Raw genomic sequence first — 23,387 nt, forward strand, 5'->3', positions numbered from 1 at the left:
TCAGGCTGTAATAATAAACCAGTACACTGCCCTGTGCCTGCCATTCTGGAGTTTTTATGAGTATGCAGCTGCAATTTCAAGGTTGACAATGGCACAGTGCGGAGCCACAGGCTGGTTTCTCTCTTCTTAAAGGAGGCTCTGAGATTGGGGCCCCTCGATGGCTCCAGCATGGGACTTGACCCTAGTGCTGGATGCTCTATGTCTACCTCCTTTTAAGCCCTTGCCACAGGCAGAGCTGAGGTGGTTGTCAGCTAAGGCTGTGTTTTTCCTTGCCATCATGTCAGTGAAATATGTAGGTGAGCTACATGCCTTGTCAGTGAGTGACTCGTGTCTGAGGTGGAACTCAAATGACTCTGGTGTCATGCTGTGACCAAATATAGCGTTCCACCCAAAGCTGCTCTCACACTTGCACCTAAACCAGCCTATCCAGCTGGTGCAGTTTATGCCAACAGTAGGAGAGGGGGGTTACAAATCGAGGCTGTTATGTCAGGTATGGACCCTAAGAGCCTACGTGAATGTTACCGCAAGCTTATGGCAGTCAGACCAACTCTTTGTCTGTCAAAACGGTGTCTCACTGGATCGTGAATGTAATTTTCCATATGAAGCAAAGAACTGCCCCTGCCATCAGGTGTAAGAAGCCACTCCACATCATGGGCAGCCCTGAGAGGAGTGCCCTGGAAACCATTATGTGCCGCGGCCTTGTGGGCATCTCCAGGCACGTTTACCAGGTTCTACAGGTTCCCATTAACCCCACATGCAGTATCAGGGACAGAATTACAGGTTAACGGGACAGGAATGGATGGGCTGCATTTATATAGCAGCGTTTATCCAAAGCGCTTTACAACGTATGCCTCATTATTATGCATTATGAGTTGAAAATGGGGGACCCTGATGTAAACAAGACGAAAGTCTTTCTCTGTTCTGTATCCCCTTAACAATTGTGTGTATTGATTTTCAATCAATCGATCGATCAATCAATCAATCAATCAATCAATCAATCAATCAATCAATCAATCAATCAATCAATCAATCAATCAATCAATCACATTCACTCACACATTCACACACTGACAGTGGAGGCAACCATGCAAGGTGCAAACTTGCTCATCGGAAGCAGTTAGGGGTTTAGTGTCTTGCTCAAGGACACTTCAACACACTGCTGGGAGGAGCTGGAATCGAACCAGGAACCTTCAGATTACCAGACGACCACTCTACCTCCTGAGCCACAAAGATGGAAAAAGATGCACCAGGGCATGTCATAATAACATGAACATTTGAGAGGTCTATTGCGCTGTGAGTTGCTATATTTGTGGAAATGCCAGGTGTGTTCTCAGACCTGTCAACCTCATTGTAGTGTACTGTAAACATCTATGCATTAAAAACATCTCTCCCTGCGAATTTCTTAATTACATCAATATTGTGCTGTCAGAAAAGTCTCATATTTGTAGGTTAATGTAAAGTTTGCTATTGGCCATTTTAGCACTCTCATCCTGTTATCTGCCAATAAATGCTTAGTTGTAAATTGATCAATCTAGTGTGATTTATGTATGGAAATTATAAAAAATGTCAGCAGATCTTAGTTATTACAAGATTCTAAGTAGTATTGTCAGGACTGTAATTGGTCATTGTTTCGGAAAGGTGGGGACAGAATAATTGTTGGTGGTGTGTGGTAGACTAGCAGCAGTGTGTGTGTTACTGTTACTGGTTTATTAAAGACGCAACATAACATTGCTTCTAGGAGCCTTGGAACTAACATATTTCAATCATCCAGGCTATTGAGTTATATTGGTTGGTTCTAGCCAATGAGGTGAATAACAAGTAGCGAGGTCAAACATTCTGCCATAATGTATCACAATGGTTCATTTATACAATCGTGTTGTACATAGAGATTATATGTTCGTCCATTTCTTTTTAATGGTGACTGTCATTCTAGAATGAGAGCCAAGAATAGCACCTACAGTACATTTTGCTAACTGGGAAGCTTTGACAGACCACACCAAATAAACATTGTATGGTTAGACATGGTAATGAAACAAATGATAAGCAAAACTATTTTAAAGCAACATTTATTGGAATACAGTAGACACTGTTGTCATATTACTGTACAATATATAAGATGTTTCCATTGTTCAGGATTAGGAGGCTTATTCAGCAGCTTCTTTTCCCTGCGAAGGACAAGGAAGACATTTAGACAATATCGAATAGAAAGTTTTGAGTCTTATCACACTTAAAATTCACTGTATGAATGTATGTATGTTCACAGATAACATTATTCACATTCACCTTGCCAGAGTCACGGGTCTTAGCTCTCAGCTTGTTGACCTGGGACTCAGCAATGTCAGCACGCTCCTCAGCCTCCTCCAGCTCATGCTGAACCTTCCTGCACTTGGACAGGTGACCATTGGCCTGCTCCTCCTGTGGAAGTTTCATAGATCAGTATTACTTAGGAATACTAAGAGTAGAATGAAAAGCAGAAAAAAGACAAGTAGAGCATTTTGACTTAAAACAACATACCAATTCCTCAGCCGTCCTCTTGTAGGTCTTAACCTTCAGCTGCAGCTTGTCGACCAGATCTTGCAGCCTGGAAACATTCTTCTTGTCCTCCTCAGTCTAACGGAAGCAAGGAAATCAAATTAATCAGCTAAATGAGATAGCAATCGATGTTGAATATTTTTCTTCAGTCAAAAGAAACACTAATGATGACCAACTTGTCATGAATGTGAACATGACATACCTGGTAGGTGAGTTCCTTCACTCTCCTCTCGTATTTGCGGACACCTTTAACAGCATCTACTCCACGTCTCTGCTCAGCCTCAACCTCTCCTTCCAGCTCACGCACCTTCAGAATTGAATAAAATATTAAGAATCCACTTTTCTCTGTAATTGTACAGATTACTACATTAGTTCAGCGATATATATCGTGACATGTGGCTATTATTTTCTCTTACCCTGGATTCCAGTTTCTGGAGCTGCTTCTTGCCTCTCTTCATGGCCAGATTCTCAGCCTCATCCAGGCGGTGCTGAAGGTCCTTGACTGTGACCTCCAGGTTCTTCTTCATCCTCTCCAGGTGAGAGCTGGTATCCTGCTCCTTCTTCAGCTCCTCAGCCATCATGGCAGCCTATAAGATAAATAATTTGTATTCACTAGAAATGTCATGAAATTGTTTTACATTGTTGACTGAAATGACATGAAGAAACCAAATCATCAGTGATGACCTTCTTGGCCATAAAGAAACAATCATGTAAACCCACATCAGTGATGGCCTTCTTGGCCATAAAGAAACTCATATGAAATGTAAACCCACATCAGTGATGGCCTTCTTGGCCTTCTCCTCTGCATTCCTGGCTTCCTGAACACTGTCATCTACTTCACCCTGGACTTGGACCAGGTCAGTCTCAATCTTCTTCTTGGTGTTCAGAAGGCTGGTGTTCTAAAATAAAAACATTATACAGATAAGAGTTTCAAGGATGGCTCACACATAACCCAAAGAAACACATGATCAGATAATGTTGTTTGTTTACCTGAGAGTTCAGCAGTCCAAGACGCTCACTGGCGTCCACCAGTTCCTGCTCAGCCACTTTGCGGCCTCTTTCTGTCTGCTCCAGACCAGCTCTCAGCTCCTCAATCTCAGCCACCATGAGTCCATTTCTACGGTCAACCATGGAAGCCTGCTCCTTCAGGTCTTCCTGTGCTCTGAGAGCATCATCAAGGTGCAGTTGGGCATCCTAATGTTAAAAGACATAGGTGACTGAAATTATCACAAAAGTTCAGAATGTGGCTACATGTAAACAACAATTAAGGGTATGCCATACATGCTTTTCAGCTTCAGGCAGCCGTGGAATTGGAGCTTAATTTACAGTATCTCATGCAAGTGGGGGACATCAACAGTAATACAAAAATAAATGTAAACAGCCATTAAGAATATGACATACATATAAACCTTTCATATTTTGGATCACTGATTAATTAGCATAGAGAATTATACTGTGACAGTGTAATACAAAGGTTCCTCATCCAGTACCTTGAGCTGTCCCTGAACATTCCTCAGTGACTTCTGGGCCTCAGCAGCCTGGCGGTTGGCATGACTCAGCTGAATCTCCATCTCATTCAGGTCTCCCTCCATCTTCTTCTTGATTCTCAGGGTATCATTCCTGCTCCTGACCTCAGAATCCAGAGTGCCCTGCATGGAGTCAATCACCCTCTGGCTGTTCCTCTTGATCTGCTCCATCTCCTCATCCTTCTCTGCCAGCTTCCTGTCAACCTCACCCTTAATCTGGTTGAGCTCCAGCTGGACACGCAGAATATTGGACTCTTCATGTTCCAGTGTTCCCTAAAAATATACATCCAATATATAGTCCTGGTTCACTTTCGAATGTATATATATATACATTATTTGATTAACTGTAAAAACTGAATTTACAAACAAAATAACATTATAATGTAGATATCTTTCATTAAGATAGTATTTACCTCAGCTTCCTCAAGGGCTGTCTGGATCTCTGACTTCTCAGTTTCCACTGTCTTCTTGGCCTTCTCCAGCTCATGGATGCTCTTTCCAGTCTCACCAATCTGTTCAGTCAGGTCTGAGATCTCCTCTGTAGATGTCACAAAACAGGGATTAGAAACACTACATTGCAGCGTTCCTATCTAGTGTATTCATCTACATCTATCATGGTATTAAGTAACAGTTATTTTTCTCAACGGACTCACGCTGCAGGTTCTTGTTCTCGCGTTTCAGGGTCTCCAGCTGATCCAGAGCCTCCTCATAGGAGTTCTTAATCTTGAATACCTCAGTGCTGAGAGAACGAGCCTCTTTCTGAGCTCCCTCCAGCTCTGCCTGGCCCTCCTCGAACTTCTGCTTCCACTCAGCCAGGACCTGCAAAGTAATTTAAAGAAATGTAACCTAGTATTCGGAGGCAAAAATTCTCAATACATGTCCTTAAAGTCATGAATATCAATGTACCTTGTCAAAGTTCCTCTGCTTCTTGTCAAGGTTGGCAGCCAGACCATTGGCCCTCTCCACATCAATCATGAGGTCCTCCACCTCACCCTGGAGTCTCTGTTTGGTCTTCTCCAGAGAGGCACACTTGGAGTTCACAGCCTCAATCTGCTCCTCAGCCTCCTGAAGGCGCTGGGCCAGCTTTTTCCTGGTGAACAGTTGTTAAATGTAACAATGTTCTGAAATGTAATTAATTCTGTTTGTTGTGATGTACAGTAAAAAAAGAACAATGTTGGCTCACTTTGCCTCCTCAAGCTCCTCTGTACGCTGGATAGCATCAGTTTCATACTTGGCCCTCCACTGGGCCACCTCACTGTTGGCCTTGGACATTCCACGCTGCAGCTCAGCCTTGGCCTCCTGCTCCTCCTCAAACTGCTCCCTCAGCAGGTCACAGTCATGGCGGGCTGATTGAACACCATGGGCAAGGGCATTCTTAGCCTAAAAAGGTTATTGAAATAAGTAAAATTTAATTCGAGACAATAATAATTAAAAGAAAAATATCTGTCATACCTCTTTAAGAAGATTATACTCACCTTAACCTCCTCCTCAACCTGCCTCTTCAGCTCATCAATCTGCTGAGTGAAGGCCTGCTTGCCTCTGGTCAGCTGGGAGACAAGGGCTTCTTTCTCTTCAAGCTGACGACCAAACTCACCTGGTTTTGAAATTTGATTTATTTTAGATCGTTAGACGTTAAGAGTAAAAAAAGAAAATGCTAGAGTAAAAAAAAAACTCACCATTCTCAGTCAGAAGTCTTGCTCTCTGACCACTGATATCATTTATCTGGCGCACATTCTCGTCGCTTTTGGCCTTCAGTTCACTAAGTTGGTCCTCAAGGGTGCGGCTCATCTTCTCAAGATTTCCCTGTTAATCACATTGAATGGGTTGTGTAATTTGTAACATGTGTTCTACAGATGAATGTATATGTACTGTGTAGATTAGTATACCTTGGCCTTAGCAACAGCTTCCATGTTGCTGGAGAGGTCATCAATTTCCATCTTGTATTCACTCTTCTCCTTCTCCAGCTTCTGCTTGACACGCTGGAGGTTGTCGATCTGCTCTCCCAGCTCTGCAACACTGTCAGCCTGCTTCTTGCGGAGAGCAGATGCGGTGGCTTCATGCTGCAGGGTGGACTCCTCAAGGTCACGACGCAGCTTCTGGAACTCAGCCTCACGCTTCTTGTTCATCTCAATCTGGGAAGCAGTGGCTCCACCAGCCTCCTCAAGCCTCTCACTGATCTCCTCCAGTTCCCTGGAGAGGTCAGCTCTCTGCTTCTCAACCTTGGCACGAGCAGCACGTTCAGCCTCAATCTCCTCCTCCAATTCTTCAATGCGTGCCTTTAAAATGAATCATATTAATATAATCAATGCATGCAATTCATAGACTTGACTAGTTCATTCAAGGAAAATGAAGGAGATGCCAGGTGTTGCACATTTTAATGTCAGAAGAGTTTTCAGACATTTTCCTGCACAAAGGGCATTTAAACTGTGTCACTCCAAGTTCATCACTCATAAAACCGCTTACCATCAAATAATATAATTTTCACCAAAACCTGGATAATATGGAATGTCTTACTTTGCAAAATTTAAACTTTTAGCTAGCAATATCTGTTTTCTGAGTGTAATTTACAAGAGAAATTCCAATTGAAAATCAATAGTCAGTTGCATTATAAATGTTGGCATTGATTTAGAATGATAACTACTACTTGTTGGCACTACTTTGATGGATTCAAGAAATAACTGCCCACCTCTCAGCCAATCAGAATTGGATATTTAGCAATGACATACAAAAGAGTTAAAATAAAATATTATTCACCTGCAGCTCCTTGATCTTCTTCTGAAGCTGAGCACCCAGGGACTGTTCATCCTCAATCTTGCTAAGCAACTGGGAAGTTTCAAAGTCCTTCCTATAAGATTCATGAAAAAAGGTATAGTCATATTTCAGCGTGTATCTACCTCATCTTCACATATATGTTATATTATGTCATGCATGAGAATATAATACAGTATATAAGTGAAACCCAATATATATTACTTCTTGATCTTCTCATCAGACTGCTGCTTGTCATTCTCCAGATCCATGATGGATTCTTGAGCCAGTTTCAGGTCACCTTCAAGCTTCCTCTTGGCTCTCTCAAGGTCAATGCGGAGCTTCTTCTCTTGCTCAAGAGAACCTTCAAACTGTGAAATTATGTTCAGAAATTGGTCAACATTATGATTTTTAGATGCAACCAAGCTGATCGTATAACTTTGTCTATTGTTTGGACTGTCCCAAAAATGTCAATCAATATTTGCCAAGACATAATGAAAGATATTGGTGTGTCAACTGATCATAACAAATTTCATGCCAGTTGGCCAGATCATGGCGCAACATTACATTCTATTATCAAAAGCCCAAATGTACAATGTTGAAAAGCAATAACTTGTACACACCAAGTCCCTTTGACATGCGACTTTTTTTTATTTTTATTATTGATCTTTTCCCCCCTCCATTTTCCTCCGATTTTCTCCCATCCCAATGTTAGTCGTATGCCAATTCCCAATCCCTTCCTGGTCGCTGCGCACTTACCCCCCACAGTCAGATCATCTGGGAGAGTGGAGGCTACCACGTGCTTCCTCCGACACACGTCCAGCCAATCACCGCTTCTTTTCACCTGGCAGCGTGGATTCTCATTGAGAGGGCGTAGCGTGTGGGAGGATCACACTATCCCTCTCAGGTCCTATCCGCGCTTAGCAGGCGCCCCGACCGAACTGTAGGAGTCGCTGTTTACAACAACCCGGACCCACCCGCCAGCTTCTCCCACCCTCTAATACAGCCAATTGTATTAGTGTGAACGGCCAGCCAAGCTGGTGACAACCCCGGAGCTGTGAGCTGGATTCGAACAGGCGAATCCAGCTCACAGCTCCGGGGCTGGTGACAAACGCGTTCTCCGCTACGCCACCTAACCGCTGCAACATGCGACTTTGTACATATATCCAGCTATCATTAGTCTACAACACTGGTCTACATAATTGCATAAAGAGAATGGACACAGTGCTTAGGTTGAAGCACATTTCCAGGCAGCAAGAAACAGTAAATGTAACTGTAGACACGTGAATATGTCCAACCGTAATTCAATGTGTCTAACTCTAATTCCTGGTACTCTACTGTGTTCATGATAATGTTGTGTAACTCGCTGACCCGTCTTGATACTCCATATCCTAATATTGACATTTAGTAGTGGGACATAGCGCTGGACTGTCGCCAGGGGGAGCTGGTGCGATGTTGGGCTGGTGACAACAGGTGAAGAAGAGGCTGGCTGAAGGAGGAGCTCATACAGCGGGAAGACCTCTTCATCGTTTTCCAGTGAAGGAAGCAGACGTGTGGACCAGGGGCGGAGCTAGGGGGTGGCTACCTGGGCTCAAGCCCCGGATGTATTCTGAAAAGCCCCGAATCTATTTTTTTTTTTTACAATTCATCATTGTTACATGAAAATATGTTTGCACCAGATTTAGCAGAAGCTAATTTCCATCTGTGGTCTATCCAGCTGCTAACTGTATTTGAGTGAGTTAAGTCTTGGTGTTATGGTAGACTCAGACCCAGGCATGCGTTGTTCATGGGACGGGGTAGCACGGTGTGCAAGCTCACTCGCTATTTGCATATCAATAGCGCCGGTCGTCAGGTGTGTTAAATACGTTCTCAGACACATTCACACCTTTGTGAAGACGTGTTACATTCCATTCGTAGAGGCAATTAGGCACTGTCTTTAGTCTGTGCCCAAGCGAGGGGACATTAAGGCTGCGGTTACACCTTTCATATCATTTCGTATTGTTTTCTTATACGTATCGCCGCGTATCGCCGCGACGTCATGCGCCTCGAGTCACACTTTCGTTTTTTTTTCGTTTTTGTCAGCCGAGCACACTGATGTAGTACACTGCCAAAGCAGTAGGTGGCAGTAGGTGGCAAACATGAAGGCAATTTCAACCAATCAGAACGAATGTGCCAATACACTTCCTGGTGGAAGCTCCAGCAAAGAAAATGTCAATAAGGCAGGCGCCTATGCCGCGCCACCATCTTGTTTACTCAATGCAGCAATAATTTTTCAGCAAAGCCTAATAAAAGTGCAATAAACAAAACGGATACATTCACTGTGTGTTCTGCCTGTCATTTGTTGATGAAACAAAACTAACATCAACACAAGTGACCACCAAGAGCGGATAGTTTAGTCTAAAAAACGATCGGTAGCATTGTTAGCTGCATGCTAACGTCAATGGAGTATGCCATTATAACAATATAGCATTGTGGCTAGAAGCTAACGTTAGCTCACGCTATTAGCCAGCACCAAAACTGATGATATCGCGAGCTATCAGTAGTTAGATAACATTAGAGACAACGCTGTGTGTATTAAACAAAGGTGAATAGATGACTGGGCCATTTTGTTTAATGCTTGTTAAGTTGAAAGAGGAACTCTGAGCTAACAGGGTCTGAATCCTGATAGCTCACGTTAGCCAGCTGCTCATGCAATCGGTAATGCTAGCAGAATGAATGGATGTAAACTTTATTTAACATATTGCATATGGGTACAATACAATACGGCTCAATACAAACAATTGTTAAGGGAATGCAGACTGTTGTAGCTTGGACTGGGGTCCTTATAACAATAACTTGACAACACATGGTAGCTGAAGCTATTTGGGACACGGAGCTCTGTCCCAAACACACACACTGTTGTCACCGGAAGGGCACGCAGATGGTATCTACTGCGCATGGGCGTTTTCGCAACAACTGCTCCGTGCTGACTACACGCTGTTGTCGAAGCGTTTTTTTTGCGTATCTCCAAACGCAAACACAATTTTGCGTTTCAGCCGTATCCACAAAAAACGCAAAAAAACGCATTTCTGTGTAGATAGGACATCAAACGTCGTCAAAAACGTATAAAAAACGCCAGGAATACACTAGTCTAACCATAGCCTAAATGCGCATTCGCGGGAGCGCGCGCGCACGTGGTGCGTGTCACCCCAGATGATTTCAATAACGCACCACTGCTCAGACCTAAGCTTTAAATCACAATCAACAAGTTGACAAAAACTTAATTCTTCCACCTTAGAAACATAGCTAAAGTACGGCCATTTATAAATCAAAAGGACGCTGAAAACCAGATCCATGCCTTTATCTCAAGCCAACTCGACTACTGTAATGCACTCCTTACCGGCTTCCCGATTAAATACGATGATAACTATTTTATTGCAATGCACTATTGCATTATTTTATTCTATTTTACTAACTATTTTATTGCACTGCACTATTTTACTTTGTATCAGTGAATCATAGACGCCTGGCCATAAGAGCATTCGGAGCATCTCTGCTCTCCCACTATTGAACTTGGGGGAGCAAAGGTATAATCTTGCTCCACCACTTTTTGATTATATGGAAAATATGATATATCCCCCCCCAATATATAAATCTAACCATAACTACGTTATGGTTAACTGAGTTTTATAGTGAAAATAGCAGCTTTATTGGTCAAGATTGAAGGCTCTATATTGCAGGAAATTGCACGTACAGGTTCATTAAATTCAAAAAAAATCTGTCATGGAGGGGGTCGTGCCTGAGCCTTTCCAAACCACCCATTGCCTGCCAAAAAAAATAAAGTAAAAAAAAAAAAAAAAGAAAATTAAAAAAAAAAAAAAAAAAAAAAAAAAAAGGGGGCCCATCTGGGCTAAGCCCCGGATCTCCTACAATCCTAAATCCGCCCCTGGTGTGGACCAAGAGCTCCTGATAATAAAGACACGCAAAATACGAGTCCTGCCACGGGGTGGGATAGTAACATCGTATGAGAAAGTTTAGCTTTCCAGTATAGTGCTTAGGGTACGTTTGAACCAAGAAGAAGACATTCGACTGCCGGACTGTACTGTCGATATGCCACGCGCTGCGTTTAGGAATGTATAGGCGAAAGACTAGGGGGTCACACTGACCACAGCTTAGCTTCAAGTATAGGACTAGTAACCTGGTTAGCTCCACGCGTCGCCACACCGTTTCCAGCCCTCGAAGCAGACGCCGCCGCCCGACTGCACAGGGCTCTACTCGCCTGCAGCCTGCACCTGTTTACCACCATCCCAGCCAGCTCTCCTGTGTATCACGCGGGGCCGTTTGATGGCCAACCCACGCCCCCAAACATTCATTGTGGGGACGGAACAGCACTCGGTTTGTACACTCACACAAGGTACTGTTAGCGCTCCAAGTGCTCTGGAACATTATCGGCGAACATTCCCCTTTTCGATAGCATACCCTCTAAGAGCGAAGATAATAAATACTTTGAGCAGACACGTGCACCAGTGACTAGGGGCGCCCCAACGTTTGTTGTTTTGGGTAATGCCGGCTTAGATAGGCTTTTTGTTTCAACTGTGGGCCCACTTAATTTTCTGGTTACATGTGTTGTGTGATTAAGTTGTGCAGACAGCACCAAGGTATATTGATAATTTTTCCCATTGAATAGCTCACAGAGCTCGCCATTACCCTCTCTCTCCCTACGGGTGAATGAAAAGAATATTAACCCTTATGGGGACCTGTTTCATTACCGTGGAGTGTAAGATCCAAGTGCCATGCATTGTGCCGTGTATTGAATGCATGCCCGCTTTATATAAAAGGAGAGGCGTAGAAATGGGATCATTGTGTGTGTGTCAATTACTGTGAATGTGTATTACTGCTTAACCCCTTCTTCCCTACGGTCTATGTGCAATTGGGGCAGGTGCTCTGTACAGGTCTTCACCAGTCAACAAGGAAAGGTACTGCTTTGGGGAGAAATCATATTATTTACCATCACTGCCACCGGGTGTGAGAGGGTGTGGGACGTATTAAGGGAAGTGCGGGTGTGTGAGGAAATACTATGGTCGCCCGGGAGGGCAAGAAGGACCAGTGTAGAACCCCTAGGTTAGTAAACCCTAGGCCCCATCCATCCCTCTGCTAAATCTCAATTATAATACTCTTACACTACAGTCGGGGGCTCAGCCGGACCCAGATCTGCTGTGCTCCCACTACCTGGTGACAGTTCATATCCACTCTCATAAAGTAGGGATAATCCATCCTTCTACATTTGGCGTCACAAACAGGATCAACATCCTAACCCACTTCCTTGACTTGACCGGTAGGGAGACCCAAAGATGTCAGAGGAACAGACCCGCGCTGCGCAGGAAATGGCGGCGAAGTATGAGGCGCTTCAGGAGGAGTGCAAGGCCCAGGCGGCACTACTGGAGCGACAAACAGAAGCGATGAGGGACTTGACCACACAGGTGGGGGTTCTGAAGGCCCGATACCACGACCTGGCAGGCCACCTGGACCGACAGACGGTGCTCGCCTGAATAGCACCTCATTCTGCAGACGGAACCGTTCCCACTGCCCGTATAACTTACGCAGGAGCGGGCTCGCCTCTTGCAGTTGCACTCTGGTGGGGCAGATCCCCTTCATCACCGCCTCTCGTACGGGCCCCACCTCCGGGACTTCCACTTGGAGTTGCCGTAACTCGTCCCAGCTATATCCGCTGTCTCCCTTCTGGACCGCTATCTGCCTTGCGCCGACCACTGGAACCCCCGACGGATCGGTCCACTCCTCGGGGCTCCGGCGAGCACGGACAGAGGCCGGCAGACAACGCGCAGCCCAGCTCAAGCGAGCACAAACTTCTTCCGCCGGGATCACTAGGAAGCCCTCTTTTTCCGTCTGCACAATCTCTGAGATGAAGAGGAGATACTACAGTTGGTGGTGCCGGAGACGCTGCGGCGACACATCTACGAGACTCAAGATGACCATGGGGGACATTTTGGCAAACGCGGGACACTAGGGTTAATGGGGCGGGGCTATTACTGGACAGGGATGGCGGCCGAGGTGAATGGCTGGATGCAACAGTGTAAACGGTGTGCCCGGCTCAAGACGTGTTCCCGAAGGGTCGGGGCCCCAGGACATGCACCAACGGGACTGCCCGAGGCGGAAGGAAGTGCGCGCGGGTTCCCCGGAGGACGCATGAACATTCACAGAGCTCTTCCGAGTCTGGTGATTCCCACCTTGGTTACTCCACCCCCCCTACATCCCCTCGTGTTGCTACCGGGGTCCTGCACCGGGCAAGGGGGGACGGCGTAGGTGGAGGCGAGGAGGCCGATTCAGGCGAACGGCTTGTCCGCTGCCGACAACCTGTCGGTGGCCACGGACGATTCAGACACGCGGTCCGAAAAGGGGGGGGTCGGACCACTCCGGCCACAGAGGAGTACTAGAGGTCGATTACATGCCAGGTATCATCACGACTATGTGCTCAAGAGTGTGTTCTGTGAACAGTGTTTGCGAATTGTGAAAATGTTTGCGAAATTGTTGGTGTAAGGACTAATTGAGTAACTCCACTAAATGGGGGGGTTGTGTAACTTGCATTGGGACTTGGCAAGTTTAAAGTAGGGGGATATATAGACACGTGAATATGTCCAACCATAATTCAATGTGTCTAATTCCTGGTACTCTACTGTGTTCATGATAACGTTGTGTAACTCGCTGACCCGTCTTGATTCTCCATATCCTAATATTGACATTTAGTAGTGGGACATAGCGCTGGACTGTCGCCAGGGGGAGCTGGTGCGATGTTGGGCTGGTGACAACAGGTGAAGAAGAGGCTGGCTGAAGGAGGAGCTCATACAGTGGGACGACCTCTTCATCGTTTTCCAGTGAAGAAGCAGACGTGTGGACCAAGTGCTCCTGATAATAAAGACACACAAAATACGAGTCCTGCCACAGGGTGGGATAGTAACGTCATATGCGAAAGTTTAGCTTCCCAGTATAGTGCTTAGGGTACGTTTGAACCAAGAAGAAGACGTTCGACTGCCGGACTGTACTGTCGATATGCCACGCGCTGCGTTTAGGAATGTATAGGCGAAAGACTAGGGGGTCGCACTGACCACAGCTTAGCTTCAAGTATAGGACTAGTAACCTGGTTAGCTCCACGCGTCGCCACGCCGTTTCCAGCCCTCGAAGCAGACGCCGCCGCCCGACGGCACGGGGCTCTACTCGCCTGCAGCCTGCACCTGTTTACCACCAGCCCAGCCAGCTCTCCTGTGTATCATGCGGGGCCGTTTGACAGCCAACCCACGCCCCAAACATTCGTTTTGGGGACGGAACAGCACTCGGTTGGTACACTCAGACCAGGTACTGTTAGCGCTCCAAGTGCTCTGGAACATGATCGGCGAACATTCCCCTTTTCGAGAGCATGCCATCTAAGGGCGAAGAGAATAAATACTTTGAGCGGACACGTGCACCAGTGACTAGGGGCGCCCCGACGTTTGTTGTTTTGGGTAATGCCGGCTTAGATAGGCTTTTTGTTTCAACTGTGGGCCCACTTAATTTTCTGGTTACATGTGTTGTGTGATTAAATTGTGCAGACAGCACCAAGGTATATTGATAATTTTCCCCATTGAATAGCTTGCGGAGATCGCCATTACCCTCTCTCTCCCTACGGGTGAATGAAAAGAATATTAACCCTTACAGGGACTGAATGCATGCCCGCTTTATATAAAAGGAGAGGCGTAGAAATGGGATCATTGTGTGTGTGTCAATTACTGTGAATGTGTATTACTGCTTAACCCCTTCTTCCCTACGGTCTATGTGCAATTGGGGCAGGTGCTCTGTACAGGTCTTCACCAGTCAACAAGGAAAGGTACTGCTTTGGGGAGAAATCATATTATTTACCATCACTGCCACCGGGTGTGAGAGGGTGTGGGACGTATTAAGGGAAGTGGGGTGTGTGAGGAAATACTATGGTCGCCCGGGAAGGCAAGAAGGACCAGCGTAGAACCCCTAGGTTAGTAAACCCTAGGCCCCATCCATCCCTCTGCTAAATCCCAATTCTAATACTCTTACACTACAGTTGGGGGCTCAGCCGGACGCTGATCTGCTGTGCTCCCACTACCTGAAGACAGTTCATATCCACTCTCTTAAATTAGGGATAATCCACCCTTCTACATAACATTTCCTGAAGAGAAATTGGTCGGAGCTCATCTCAAATGTCCTGCTTGTTTTCTTCAACATTTTGATAGAACTCATAACTCACATCATCCACTTGCTGCTCAAGCTTGGTCTTGGCCTTGGTCAGAGTGTTGACTTTGTCTTCCTCTGCCTGCAGGTCATCAAGAGTCTGCTGATGTGCCTCTTGGAGGGCTTTCTTCTCCTTTGTCAGCTTAGCAACGCTCTCATCCTGAGAGGCCATTTCCTCAGTCAGGTTCTTCACCTGAATAAGGAAAACAAATCATGTTATCATAAATGAATGATTTTTACATTATTGTTTGATAAGTTAGCCAGAGTGAATACTTATGAACCTTGTTCTCAGTGGCATGTTTCTCCTTCTCCACTTTGGCCAAGGTAAGCTCCAGGTCATCAATGTCCTTCTTGAGCTCAGAGCATTCGTCCTCCAGTTTCCTCTTCTTGGCAGTCAGCTCACCATTAATTTCCTCCTCATCTTCCAGTCTCTCAGTTGTCTCTTTGAGTTTGGCCTCAAGCTGGATCTTACTCTTGATAAGTCCCTCACATCTCTCCTCAGCATCTGACAGATTATCTGATTCCTAGGGCACAATAATAAGACAATATTATTCTCTATTATGACAAAAACAGAGAGACAGTTCATAATTGACATGATATATCAAAACAGACAGTTTTCTAGACAGTTGAAGTCTACTTACAGATGCAGCTTGCAGCGACAGATCATTCTTCTCTTGGAGAAGAGACACCATCTTCATCTCCAGTTCCTTCTTCTTAGCCAGAGCAGTGGCCAGGTCTGTCTTCATCTTCTCATAGTTCTCCTTCATGTTAGACAGCTCCTTCTCAGTCTCAGCAGTCTTCAGAAGAGGCTTGATCTTGTAGTAAACCTTCATCCATGGCCAGTGTTTGACATTCATGAATGAGCGGATGTTGTATTGGATGGAATAAATAGCTTCCCTGTGAAAAAATAGTTGCTGTTATATAATAAATTCGTTTTAGCATATTTCTTAACATAACAATGTAGAATGTGGTTGTTTTCAACATGCCTTCTCGCCATCATCTTCACAAACTCCCTCCTCATGAGGAAACCACGGCAAAGAGACTGAGTCATTCTGACCAGACTAGCCAGCTTCTCATCTCTCATCTCCTCAAGGACACCCAGCAGACCAGCTTTGAAGAACACCTGAATAAGATGAATGACATATTCATATATGACTTTGTTGGTTTTTATTAATGGGATAATTCCAGAATTCTCAGGCATGGATTTTTCCTATATGACATTATCACTGAAACAGTTATCATGTGATTAATTTCCCTACCTACTAGATTCCATTCACTTCATATTCATCTCCAACAATGTCAAAATCAAATTTAAGATAATCCAAACTTAGGTCGCTTTCACACATACGTTTGTTTGAAATTGTCAGAATATAAAGTGACATTTGTATTATTTTGGCAGCTTGTATTATTTTGCTTTTGTTTCATATTGCTAATTTTAAAAATCATTGGACATCATTTTGAATGCTAATGAACCTATATAATATTGTGCTCTCCGCTTTGGCTTGCACATATCATCCACAGTTCTGAGCTACTTTGCTTTCCAATTGATATTTCCCAGCCTTTGCCCTTTTTTCTTGACCTTCCAATCACAAATGTTGCTTTCCTCTGACACATTACTTTTTGGTGATTACTTAATACTTATACACTACTGTGATCTGAATTATACATGCAAGGTTTGTTTAGTATCACAACATTATATGGCTATTTTTACCTTACAGCGGAAATAATAGCATTGTGATTAGATGATGAAAAAGTGTATATTTGGAAATAAATGGAAAACTGTCAATTAACATTTTGTATTTTATTTACCTTGGTGTGCCCAAACTTGTAGTCTTCGTGTTCCACATCAATTGAACCAAGCAGCTTCTCAGAGGCCTTCTTGTTGTCCATGAACTGACCATCAGGGATGACACTGGCATTCAGTATTTTGTACCTTTTGTGAAAGAGTTCATGGTCATGTTCAGCACTTAGGCAGTTGTAAGTTTCAAAGTTTGTTGAGAGTTAATGCCATGGATACCTCTGCTTGAAGTCAGCATAGATAATTCTGCTGGGGAATCCCTTTCTGCAGATTCTGATACCCTCCAGTACACCATTACACCTCAGCTGGTGGATAACCAGGAAGTTCTGCATCAGACCTACAGAGAAGATTTTTTCATGATTATTACGACAATGTAATGACTCATTACATCTACACTACACTAAATCACTAAAGCACATCATAATAAGACACAAACATTATGTTAACTGTTAGTGTACCTGGAGTCTTAGACTCATTGGGAATCAGGCAACGCACAAAGTGAGGATGGGTGGCCCTCAAGTTGGTCATCAGCTTGCCCAAGTTCTCCTGTAGATACATATCAAAACCAAATATTATTCATGAAAAGCAATTAATTGTATTTAATTCCAAAAAGTCACAGTGTTGTTGTTACATCTTACCCTGAACTGGGAGGACACAGTCTGCATGGAGCCACCCTTCTTCTTGCCTCCCTTGCCTCCCTTCTCTGTTGATTGGATAATACGTCATCAGTTTATAAATTCAACATTATTATCTAAATCTAATTATGCTGGACATTTTTGTTGGACAATCTAATTGAATTAATAGTATTGAAAATACATTCACAGACACAGAGGATAGTTAAAAGTTGAGATAATTGTCTCTTAGATCAAAGTAAAACATTTAATAATCACACTTAAAAGTTTATTTCTCATAATGACGTACCTTCAACTACAGGAGGATACAGTAAAGGCAGCAGTTTAACGGAAGACTTCTGGTAAAGCTGGACCACAGAATCGTTCAGTGGATCCTTGTTCTTGTCCAGCCATCCAGTGACGTTGTAATCCACAGTTCCAGCATAGTGGACCATGGAGAAGTGGGCCTCAGCCTTGCCCTTGGCAGGTTTTGGTTTCTCAAATGCTTTGTTCTTGCCAAGATGTTGGTCAAACAGCTTGTTCTTGAAGCTAGAGTCAGATGCCTTGGGGAACATGCACTCCTCTTCAAGGATGGAGAAGATGCCCATGGGCTATATAAAAGTGGAAAAGAGATATACAGATAATTTAGACACACCTTGTGTCATTCTAAGGAATATTTTAATAAGTCACAACGTTATGGTGTACCTTCTCAATGAGTTCAATGCAGGCAGCCAAGTCCATTCCGAAGTCAATGAACTCCCAGATAATACCCTCCTTCTTGTACTCCTCTTGCTCCAGGACAAACATGGTGTGGTTGAAGAACTGTTGCAGTTTCTCATTGGTGAAGTTGATGCAAAGCTGCTCCATGCTGTTGTACTGTCAGTGGTTGAAAATATATTCCATGACATATATTATATGTCTTTCCATGAAATTAAGGAGTCCATAGATTGCTATAATTGCATACTTACATCAAAGATCTCAAAACCAGCAATGTCCAGCACACCAATGTAAGACGATCTTGGCATCTTTGTGTCCAGCTGCTGGTTGATACGGATGACCATCCACAAGAACATCCTCTCATAGATGGACTTGGCCAGGGCCATAACAGAGTTATTGACCTGAAAAAAGTGATTTGATTGAATTAAAATGCATGTATCTACATACATTAGCACTCCAATGCTGTCAGTCTGCCACTTGCACACACTCTCCAAAATGTTACTTTGGAAATAGTGTAAATGTGAAGCAACATATTTGCTGTGACCTGTGTATGAAATACATAGAAGGGGAAGGATGTAATGTATCTTGCTCACCTGAGGCACAGTCTGTCCCTTGGTGACATACTCGTTTCCGACCTTCACTTTGGGGTAGCACAGACCCTTCAGCATGTCAGCAGAGTTCAGGCCCAAAAGGTAGGCGATTTTGTCAGCCTCTGAAATTTTGTATAAAACGCATTCAGGAGAAAATCCAGGAATATTGGATTCACGATTCATGCCATAGACTTACACTAGCATAGCAAAGAGACACCATAATGTCATAGAGTTACATTAGCATAGAAAAAGGACAGCATAATGCCTAGGCTTCACCATAGTAAAGAGACAGCATAATGCCATAGAGTCACACTAGCAAAACAAAGATGGAATATAATACTTGAACAAAAACAGAGCCCAAGGCAAATGTGCCTGTGTGAAAGTCAGAATTGTATGACTGGAAATGTTTTCCTCCAAAAATGTTGCATGACACTTGCTCAAACTATCATAATGTTATTTTAGAACAAGATACAAAAATTACCACAATGTATGTTTTTTAGTGTAAGCAGCATCCTCCAATAAATGCCCAATCCGAACCCATTCATCATTACCAGTCTGAACGCTTTCCCTCGGCTTAACAGAGTGTGATTTTGTATCTTGTCTCTTGTAGTATGTATGTATTACATTGGAGTTACGGCTAATTCTAAAAAGTTTGTCTTTCCTTTGATTAAACTATAGTTTTTCCTCTTGGGGGAGAAAAATCTAGGAGCACAATGTTTGTTTATTGCGTGGATGTAGCCAAGGGAACATATTTACAATATTAAGTCAATATAACCTGATAGAAAGCATGGTTTGTGTTTCAGTCAAACATATACTGTAAACATATACTGTGAGTTCAAAAGGTAGATTTATCATGGTTTTTGAAGGTCTAAACTTTTAAATTAAAGCCATAATTTTACTGTGTTAAGTCCAGAGAAGCTGCAGTGGAGGGGTATTTTTCTCAACACTAAATCTATCAGTGAGATTTTGCTATGCATGATTATAAATGATGGGAAACAACATTGGTTTGAAAAATAGTGAACCTATGTTTTAATACTCAGCCTGCTGATCAGCTGCAGCAGTGAAGGGGTATGTCTCTGAACACTAAAGCTATCAGTGAGATTGTGCGAGATTGAAATTGTGAAGAGCTGGTTTGAAAAATAGTGAACCTATCTTTTAATACTCACCCTCATTGCCATCAGGCTCAGCCTGCTCCTCACGCTGCTTCTGCTTGAACTTCATGTTGCCATGGTGAAGCACAGCACCAGTCAGCTTCCAGATATAATTCTTCTCTTCACCAACAAAGCCCAGAATGTCAATGGCTTCCTGTATGAAAATAAGTTAAAATAAGTAAAAGAAAAAATATATAAGAATGTCAACCACATGCAGAAAAGTGACCAAGAGCTTTATTGTGGACTAGGGCGATAAAGGCACACATGTAGAGCAAGGAAAGCTGGATATGTCAGCAACGTTTTTTGTCAATTCGAATTGTGGTGTGAAAATGAAGGACTTCTATAATTTAAGCTCCATAGTGCTTCCTTCAGGACAACTAGGTTTTTTTATTTAAAATGTTTTGATAAGTGGATAAGCAATTATTGCTGTTGCTTTAATGCAATGTATTGACTTGCTTTCCATCTTGAAAATTCATGCTAACTACTTACTTCCCAGATGGTTCTTCTGTGTAACAAACCATCTGACGGGTCATGTAAATTCTAAGTAACGTGTCTCTATCATTTACCATCTTATGGCAATTTGAGAAACTGCATACTGTATGTACTGTAATTATTCTTAAAATAACATTTAAACATAAAATAATATAATAAGTTGGAACATCTGTACAAAAAGGTATTACTACACATCACTCACATCAGTGGCATCCAGCTCCTCGTTGTCATTAATGCTGGCCACAGTGATCTGACCCTGACTGCACATGGGGAAGTCATAGGGGTTGTTGGTGATGAGAGTCATTTCTGGTGCAGAAAACACATAGAATCAAATGAGTTAGACAGGATCTACTTCCGTCCAATGATTATGGACCATTGTTGTTGACAATTATTAGTTATATCAGTTATCGGTTAATCAGTTATTCAGCTCACCAATCAGCTCAGGCTTGTGGTTGGTCATCATCTGGTAGAAGATGTGGTAGCCTCTCTCATCTGGAAGCTGGAAGGTCACTCTGGACTTCTCCAGCAGATCTATGAGGTTTGATCATAATAAATATCTAGCCTACTAATAATGTCACTTGTTTATTTTGTATGTGAATGTTATACTTACATGTTTCAATATCAGCACTGGACAGTTTGCCAGATGGGAGGAAGTGGATTCTGATGAATTTACCCTTTTCAGAAGAACACAACAGTGTTATTATTGTATAACCAAGTAATGCCCAAGTGATATTTGATAGAAAATTAAATATCCAACTTACAAAGCGAGAGGAGTTGTCATTCCTCACGGTCTTTGCATTACCATAACTCTCCAGCAAGGGATTGGCTGCAATGATCTGATCCTCCAGTGAGCCCTATAATTAAAATGTCACATTTGAACAATCATATCAGTACATTTCCATTCTTTGTTAAAATGTCTGTGGTTTCCATTTTCAGAATATTCTCACAGTATTTTACCTGCATCTTTGATTCTTTCTTCTTCTCTCCACCAGGAGCTACTGCAATTGTGGCAAAGTACTGGATGACACGCTTGGTGTTCACAGTCTTTCCAGCACCAGATTCTCCACTGTGTACAGATAATTGAATTAAGATAAACTCACAAACTAATTTAAATTATTTTTATTATATTGATATTTTTGATGAACAATAGATGAGATACTTACGTGATAAGAACAGACTGGTTCTCCCTATCTGTGAAAGGTAAAGCAAGATATTTCTTATCTGTTTAACCAAATCAAAAATAATAATTCATAGGATTTTCTTGACCAGAGCATACCAGTAAGCATGAACTGAAATGCGTTGTCAGAGACAGAGAAGATGTGGGGTGGGGCCTCCATACGCTTCTTGCCTCTGTAGGCATTTACAACATCTGCATCGTACACTGGGAGCCACTTGTAGGGGTTCACAGTGGCACAGAACAGCCCAGAGTAGGTCTGAAGGGGAATAGACATTCAGGAACATTTATAGTAGGCTAACTAACGGTAATTATTTAATATTGCACCTTTTACTCATATTTGAGAATATCTTACGTAGATCATCCATGCGGCATAACGTTCTTTGAGGTTATACAACACAGAGGCTTCATTGAGATGGGTCATCATGGCCATGTCCTCAATTTTGTCATACTTGGGAGGGTTCATAGGGTGAACATCATCCTCCTTAACGGTTTTCTCCTGAAATACAGAAACACAATTTCAGTTTACCGACTCATCTGCAAGTTGTATTGCTTTGAATTCTGTATGAAACAATTCAGCCTACTTTACCTCCTGAGTGTCATGCACTTTGACAGTGACTTTGGCACCATCTTTCTTCATGATGGTACATTTGAGGTACAGCTCCTCCTTATCAGCCACGTAAGCAGCGGCCTTTGCATCAAAGGGTGCGGTCTGAGCTGCAAGCCTCTCAGCCTCTGGCTTACGGAGGTATATGGCGGCCTTGCCATAAATGGCCATCTCCGCGTCTGTACTCATGGTGGCGGCTTCCTGTCAACAGACAAAAAAATTATTTACATAAGATTAAAACTAACAAACATGCTGCTTTTATATTTGACTGAGAAAAATATACCATGTTTTTTTAACCAACTAAAATCTTACCTTGTTGCTACCTGATCACAGAAGAACCTTTCACAATGTAGAACCCTGCTTGGGAGAATAATCATGTATTAATGTTATTCCGTTATTACTTGAGTTATATGTTTTTCCCCCCAGTATATGCATTTCAATTTGATCACACTGAATTATGGATACAATTATGTTTATCCTTGACTCACAGATTCTAAATCAGTCCATGTTCTTTCCCCAACATACAATTATTTGAAGGATGACAGATATACCGAATATGAAGGTATACCGTCAAAGGTATGGATTTTTACTATACCGTCATTCATGATATATACATAATATATTTACTGTGTATATACATACAAAATACTGCATGTTTTAGTTAATTATGTTTAGTTTACTTTTAGTTAAAAATGTGTTCCTTGCATAGTATTTAAAAAAGAAAAATAATATAGACAATTTTGAATGAAATGTAATGACAATGTTATTAAAAGTTAAAGACATACAAATATAGTATGTCACATAGTAATTTGTACTGGAAAACTTTATACTATAAAATACCATTATACATTTAAAACTAAGACAAATATTGTGATATGATATGAAATAAATTGTATCAGTCAACATGTATAGCACTGAAACATCTCCCATGCAATTACTTCACTGTGAATGGCAGCTGAAGCATCTGTGTCACTTACCACCAGCTGGAACAGATCTCCACTCCACTACCTCCATCTCTCTCTCAACTGTCTTATATAGAGCTCACTCTGCAAGCCAAGCAAAAACTAAATGTGGGTATCTCCTCAAAAGGGTCAAATGGTTTTTGATGTATATTTGCCTTTTTTTTTTATCATCACCCACTACTGTGGTGCTAGATCATACCAGATCGATTTATTTAATTTGTATTTCATTTATTTGAAGATACTTTGA

At 42.8% G+C, this 23,387-nt stretch overlaps 1 protein-coding gene across 1 annotated transcript; it reads right to left on the reverse strand.

Annotated features, from left to right (window-relative positions):
- Positions 1-2,030: 2,030 nt before the first annotated feature.
- LOC311237282 (myosin heavy chain, fast skeletal muscle-like) lies at positions 2,031-23,173 on the reverse strand. Its single transcript, XM_084325086.1, has 41 exons — positions 23,156-23,173; positions 22,491-22,535; positions 22,161-22,379; positions 21,927-22,070; positions 21,674-21,830; positions 21,561-21,588; positions 21,355-21,463; positions 21,159-21,251; positions 21,008-21,071; positions 20,830-20,928; positions 20,600-20,703; positions 19,921-20,059; positions 18,758-18,876; positions 18,416-18,565; positions 18,153-18,323; positions 17,758-18,058; positions 17,475-17,539; positions 17,295-17,382; positions 17,056-17,173; positions 16,848-16,971; positions 16,025-16,161; positions 15,680-15,935; positions 15,320-15,562; positions 15,055-15,231; positions 7,032-7,177; positions 6,813-6,903; positions 5,945-6,334; positions 5,735-5,861; positions 5,534-5,652; positions 5,242-5,438; positions 4,965-5,148; positions 4,712-4,877; positions 4,472-4,596; positions 4,023-4,331; positions 3,523-3,726; positions 3,306-3,431; positions 2,949-3,119; positions 2,735-2,839; positions 2,515-2,610; positions 2,284-2,415; positions 2,031-2,165 (listed from the first exon to the last, which is right to left on the reverse strand). Exons 3-41 carry the CDS (start codon positions 22,365-22,367, stop codon positions 2,145-2,147), a joined length of 5,802 nt encoding a protein of 1,933 aa, XP_084181212.1. The 5' UTR covers positions 22,368-22,379; positions 22,491-22,535; positions 23,156-23,173; the 3' UTR covers positions 2,031-2,144.
- Positions 23,174-23,387: the final 214 nt, after the last annotated feature.

Source organism: Notolepis coatsorum, assembly GCF_963971535.1.
Source record: "Notolepis coatsorum genome assembly, chromosome: 11".
NCBI lineage: Eukaryota > Metazoa > Chordata > Actinopteri > Aulopiformes > Paralepididae > Notolepis > Notolepis coatsorum.

What these genes read in the sequence shown, in the direction of transcription:
- LOC311237282 (XM_084325086.1), bottom strand. Translation starts at nt 22,367, where the DNA reads ATGAGTACAGACGCGGAGATGGCCATTTATGGCAAGGCCGCCATATAC. An exon ending in AACCAGTCTGTTCTTATCAC is followed by an intron (nt 21,464 to 21,560) that starts GTAAGTATCTCA and finishes ATCTGTACACAG; the next exon opens with TGGAGAATCTGGTGCTGGAA. An exon ending in TCCAGAAACTGGAATCCAGG is followed by an intron (nt 2,840 to 2,948) that starts GTAAGAGAAAAT and finishes TCAATTCTGAAG; the next exon opens with GTGCGTGAGCTGGAAGGAGA.